Source organism: Nansenia antarctica (genome assembly GCF_963989245.1).
Source record: "Nansenia antarctica genome assembly, chromosome: 1".
NCBI classification, from domain to species: Eukaryota; Metazoa; Chordata; class Actinopteri; order Argentiniformes; family Microstomatidae; genus Nansenia; species Nansenia antarctica.
In genome coordinates this window covers 34,339,800-34,345,853 of record NC_137674.1, presented here as the reverse complement: position 1 = coordinate 34,345,853, position 6,054 = coordinate 34,339,800, and the positions used below count along the sequence as shown (strand labels likewise).

At 46.6% G+C, this 6,054-nt stretch overlaps 1 protein-coding gene across 1 annotated transcript in view; it reads left to right on the top strand.

Annotated features, from left to right (window-relative positions):
* Nucleotides 1-2,758: 2,758 nt before the first annotated feature.
* tmem260 (transmembrane protein 260) overlaps nt 2,759-6,054 on the top strand; it is a gene marked incomplete at both ends in the record, with an annotated part of 42,050 nt that continues 38,754 nt past the window's right edge. The window contains 1 exon segment of the mRNA XM_080550544.1: nt 2,759-2,867. Coding sequence (XP_080406670.1) covers nt 2,759-2,867 — 109 coding nt within the window.

Below are 6,054 nucleotides of genomic sequence, written 5' to 3'. Positions count from 1 at the left end.
ACATCCTGTATTGAGGGTTGAGGAGTCCTCTACACAACCCTCTTTGTTTAGAAGGCGCTCTGGAATCAGTGTGTATGTGAAACGGCCCATCTGTGCATCTATACGGCCGGCCATAAATCCTCCTTTTCTGTGTGTTGGCTTTTGTGAGAGTAATGGAACAGGGAGGGAGTTTAGAAGGATGGCTTCCTAGTGTGTCTGAACGCAGACCCCCGCCCAACCCCTCCCCCCTCCCTCCCTCCCTCCCTCATATCCCTCTGCCAGCACTGCAGCCCAGCGGATAACCGAGCGTGGATTAACAGTGACATCACAGCGAAGAGATGGCTGAGCTGAGAGTGAGGAAGGGTGAGTACTGGTGTGTGTGTGTGTAGGATGGGTGCGAGTGTGTGTGTGTGTGTGTGTGTGTGTGTGTGTGTTTAAGACTGATTAGACAGTAAGGGCGGTGGTGAGAGGAGAGAGAGGATTAGAGTGCCATGGCGGGGTTCGCTAGGTGCTGACACCACTCCACCTCTCAGAGGGCTCAATTTACTGAGGGATCAGACTCATTTATGATATATAGTGGGATTATTAACAGTTCAATGGGGGCAGTTTCTTTATTAGGGTAACTCTTCAACTCGTGAACATGGACACTGGTGAGTCTTTGAGGTGCACACACCTTGTTTCAGTAACAATCAAGAGGTATCCTCCACTTCTGCTAGTTTTCAGCACACCACAAGTCGTTTGTCTAAGGAACATCCAAACGCACAGATTACCCATGAATCTCTACACCAGAAAAGATAATTTGACATGTTGTTGACGTGTGTATGTGTACAGTCATCAAATCATTTGAGACATCGTACATCTTTTTTCTCTCCTTTGTTTAAGGAAAGCCCCCCCTAGCCTTTTCCCATTCTGACTGACCGCATTAACACACCCATTAAGAACCGAAGACAAATAAAGCTTCCATCAGTCATACTCCAACACCTCGAGGGGGTTTAAGTAAAGGGGGCTTGGTTGACCGTGGCGCGTGGAAGAGGCTATAAATCCGATAAGGCGGGCGGGCGGGCGATGTTTGAGTTTAGGTTTACCTGAGATTGTCAACACTCCTAAGCCTGTCACTGTGTGTTATTGGCTCCCTTGTAAAAAGGCGTTGTGCCTCTTTACACAGGAGGCCCCGCCTTTGAGCATGTGATTACTGGCACAATCAGGTTAGACTTCCTTCAGATTCAGATTCAATTTAATTGTCATTGACAGAGTACCAAAGTACAAAGGCAACGAAAACACAGTTCGGCATCATCTTCATCTTTAAAAGATAGAGAGATAATAATAATAATAATAATAATAATAATAATAATAATAATAACTTTTTTGTTAGATTTGTTAGATAGATAGATAGAGAGAGAGATAGCCCCCAAAAGGTTTTCCCACCAGAGCTAGGACAGTGCGTTCTGTCAGTGCTATAGCTGTGTGCAAGAGAGAGGGAGAGAGAGAGAGGGAGAGGGGGGGAGAGAGAGAGGGGGGGGGGAGAGAGAGGGAGAGGGGGGAGAGAGAGGGAGAGGGGGGAGAGAGAGAGGGAGGGAGAGAGAGAGGGAGAGGGGGGAGAGAGAGGGAGAGGGGAGAGAGAGAGAGAGAGAGAGAGAGAGGAGAGGTGGGGGGAGGAGAGAGAGAGACAGGGGGGAGAGAGAGAGAGAGAGACAGGGGGGAGAGAGAGAGGGGGAGGGAGAGGTGGGGAGGGAGAGAGAGGGAAAGGGAGAGAGAGGGAGGGAGAGAGATAGAAGATGGAGGGAGAGAGAGAGGGAGAGAGATGAAGAGAGAGAGAGAGATGGAGAGAGAGAAAGAGGGAGAGGGAGAGAGAGTGGGGGCGTGTATGAGTGAGTCGCCAACTGTTTAGAAATGTTAACTGGATTACTGAACATACTGGTATCAAGAGAGATCATGCACTCTGCTCCATCGTGGATGTATCCTAGGCTAACAATCTTTTTTCTCCTAAAAAATCCTACAAAAAAAAAAACATTCCTGTCCCTTTTCGGGAATTCTGCGTCAAACCAGGAAGTGAAATCATAAGCAAGTGTTCCTCATTTGAACTTTCGGCGGAATAACCTGTTGTGGAGCAGCATGCAAGTACTGATAGCAGGCTCTGTCTTGTTTTTTTATTATTATATATAACATGTTATTATTACAGTAACTGTAAAGCCGAGAGCGCGCATATAGCACATTAGAACTGCACGCGCACGCCCATCAATATTATTGTTCTATGCACGTGAGGAACTGCAGTGCATAACAACAGTTGCTAGGCTAGCTAGCTATAGCACTGGTAGCCAGTCACCCGACAGGGTGGCTCTGCATGTTTAATATAATGTTGCACCAGAGATTCGAATTGAATGTTTTATCTTTTTACTTCTTCTATTTGTTTTTATTCATTGTCATTTTTCTTTTTCTTACCATGCTCCTCTTGCTGTATGTTTAATCATATGTAAAGCACTTTGAATTGCCCCTGTTATATGAAATCAAATGTGCTGTACAAATAAACTTGCCTTGCCACCAAAGAATATCTGACAATGCCACAGTGTCATTGGATCATGGATGCACCCCCGGTGAACTTCTCGTGTCATTAGTGTTATTGCTGTGCTAAACCAGACAGTTCCCCTGCTGCAGAGCTAGCCTCTCTGTCTACACACTCATATTGGCTAGCCGACAAATTCTCCTATTTGCTCATATCTGGTTGTTGAGAGTCTGAGTCAATAATAGTTGTTTTTTTCTCCTCTTAACCCCAGAGTGAGTCATGTCTGCGGAGGAGAGAAGGAGCTGGATGCTGGTCGGCGCCACCGTCGCCTGTGTGTCGGCGCTCTACCTGCCCCGGGTCCAGAGGGGGGTCCCCGGGGGAGACTCAGGTACACACAGCCTGCTGCTGTTGTTGTTGTTGTTGTTGTTGTTGTTGTTGTTGTAAAGGTTAACAGTGAGGCAGCCAATCCGTGATTGGTGTGTGACGTAATCATTAGAATACAGAAGTTTTATTTTAATGATGAGAATGAAGCATCAGGTAAGTGCTGTGTTTGACATGTTAAAGTTAAGCCTGTATGTATCTATCTGAGGTTTCTCCCTTGCTTGCAGACAGGGATTTAGACAACTCTGGTGTCAGGACAACTGATTCACAGGCCTATCATGGATGTGTGTGTGTGTGTGTGTGTGTGTGTGTGTGTGTGTGTGTGTGTGTGTGTGTGTGTGTGTGTGTGTGTCTGTGTGTGTGTGTGCGCGTGCGCGCTGACATTATTCACTGCCACACTATTCTTGTCAAAAGTCTCCTTAACCATTTGCATTCGTCCTCATCTGAGAATAATGTTCTTAAAAAGCACAGAACAGATATCCAAAGTGTCCAAACTCTGTAGGCTATAGGAACAAACATTGTTTTGTGAAAGACAGTGTGTAACCCCGACCGTTAGTTTAGACCTAATCTGGAGCAGGCCTGGCCTACACACTTTATAGGCTAGCCTGGCGGATGCAGAAACACTGTTTACGTGTTATGTAGAAGGGGATTACTGCGGGCTCCCTCGACACATGGTTTGGAATGTCAAATTTAAATCCTATTTTTAGGATTCTTTTAACACAACATTCATTAAATGCATTTTCATGAAGTAGACCCCTAGTGCTTTGTGCAATTACAGGCAGTGCTTAGAAAGATCACAGGTTTGCTGCTGTGTGAATGTGGATTTAGTGGACATGAATGCTTTGCTCATTGGTTTTTTTGCAGCGCCTGGCATACATACAGGGCCTGCACTGCAGTCTGCTAAAGGGGGGGAGAAATGCACAAGCAACACTACATAAAAAAAAATAAAAAATAAAACTGGAACCATTTGTGGAAAAGCTGGACCAGATATGGGCGAGCAGAGCAGAGCAGCAGAAAAAGAACCCTGAGTCTCAGCCTTGCTGCTTGTGCTGCTGTGTGTGGAGAGACCGGGGCCCTTTGAATAACCGGCCAGCCCCGTTCGCCACAGCGTTTAGGGACGGTGCAGAACGCCCGCTCCGATAGTAGCCAGCTGAACACCCCTCCTCTCTCCGAATCCTCTCCAGGTCTCTCTCTACCGTCTCCGTGTCCTAATCTCTTTAGGTGTGCTGCGCCCCGGCGAGAGAGAGGCTTGAGCGCAGCAGTTCCCCCCGCGGGGACGCTGTTGTCTAGGAATGTGTGGAGTGTGGAAATGACGGGGATTATGGGTAAAAAAGAACTGGTGTGGGTGCCCGTGTGTGCCTCTGCTATCACACAAAGACTCTTGGCGCCTGTACCGTTTTCTACCCCCGTCGACTCAATATTTTTTTCCCCCTCCTTTTTTTTTGTAATGGGGGGGCCGCAGCTCTGAGGCTCTCTGCCTCTCTGATGTGTTTTGGCCCCCGAATTAGTTTGGTTTGGTTTGCTCTGTTGGTCTGAAAGTGTACGACTGGGGAGTGTTTTTTTGATGTGTGTGTGTGTGTGTGTTTTTTTTTTTGTGTGTGTGTGTGAAAAGTAGAAATTGATGGAGGGATGGTGGAGAGGGGAGGCTGCAGGGGTCAGGTATTGAGTAAGCACGCCAGGTGAAATGGAGCAATGGAAGTGCTTCAGCTGTGCAGTGGGAAAGTGTTCTGGTTCATGGTTTTATGAACCGATAAGACTAAAAAAGGGGGCTTTCATGCGTCAGAAATTCGGACGTGAAAATGTGCGGCACGGTCAGCTGGGTTGAATGCAAGAAAAATAAGGAAGGAAGGCAGCCAACTGTGTTTGAAATCCTACTGCAATGTTCTGTCACGTTGGTGTTGCGTCAAAACACTAGTTATTGCATGTCAGAGCAAAGCAGTATATATATATATATATATTTATTTTTTATTTTTTATTTTTTTATGGTCAATATGTGTAGCTTTCTCCATTGCTAAATAGTTGTTCTCCTGGTAATTGTTGCTTAGAGCCAAAATAACCTATATTCATTCACTGACTCATATTCATTGCTTATTCTTATGAGACATATTTTATCTAAATGATGTATTGCTTTATTGACTGTGAAGCACCACATTCAACACCACAAAGATAGTTTAATTGAGTTTACATTCAATTATTGTATTTATTTTTACTCTAGTCTCCTATTCCAAGTAGTTTGGTCGCCTGGCTATATTTAATTTAAACACTTAAAGTTGGAATGCATTCTTTTTTGGGGGGGTCAGTGTTTAAATAGAAAATAGGAAACTCAAAGAAGTGCAGATTTCTCTTGCACCAGCAGAGGGTGCTATATCGAGCCCCCAAATCTATCAATTTAATTTAATCTGAACCAAAAATGTCAATTTCCATGAGTGGGAGATGGGTCCGACGTTGTTAAAAAAAAAAAAAATCTGTATAATTTGAAAGGCGTTGGGTGTGTTGTGGCTGTGGGTGTGGGTGTGTCGTGGCAGAAATGGGTTTGTGCCCAAAACGATTCGAGGCGGCTTTAAATAGCATCTAGTGTTTGTCTGCTCTGCAGTTTCCTGCCACAGCGCCCCACACAGAGGCAGACAGTAGCCCTGCACCCAGCCGTGCTCTCAGGCCCGCCTCGTGGCTCTCTCTGTCATTAACACTGCCTGCTCTGTCTGTCTGTCTGTCCCTCCCTCCCCAGGATCTCTCTGTCATCAGCCCTGCCTGCTCTGGGGCCCCTCGAGGCAGGACAGAGGAGACGCTGAGAGGGTGGGAAGTCTGGAAGCAGGGGATACACAGAGAGAAAGAGAGAGAGAGAGAGGGAGGGAGATCTGGAAGCAGGGGACACACAGAGAGAAAGAGAGGGAGGGAGAAAGAGAGGGAGGGAGATCTGGAAGCAGGGGATACACAAAGAGAGAGGGAGGGAGAAAGAAAGGGAGGGAGAAAGAGAGGGAGGGAGAAGAAGAAAGAGGGAAAGAGAAGGGACCCCAGTGCGTGGGGAGGGAGGGACTGGGACAGACACACTCTCAGATCAGCGTACGTGTGGCCTGTGTGGCAGGGCAGTGGAGAGGGGGAATAATGTTATGTTCTTATGTACGTGTGTGTGGCGGAACGAGGTGTGTGTCGGGGGGTATCAGGGGAGAAGCGATAGATGAAAAGAAAGAGCGTGT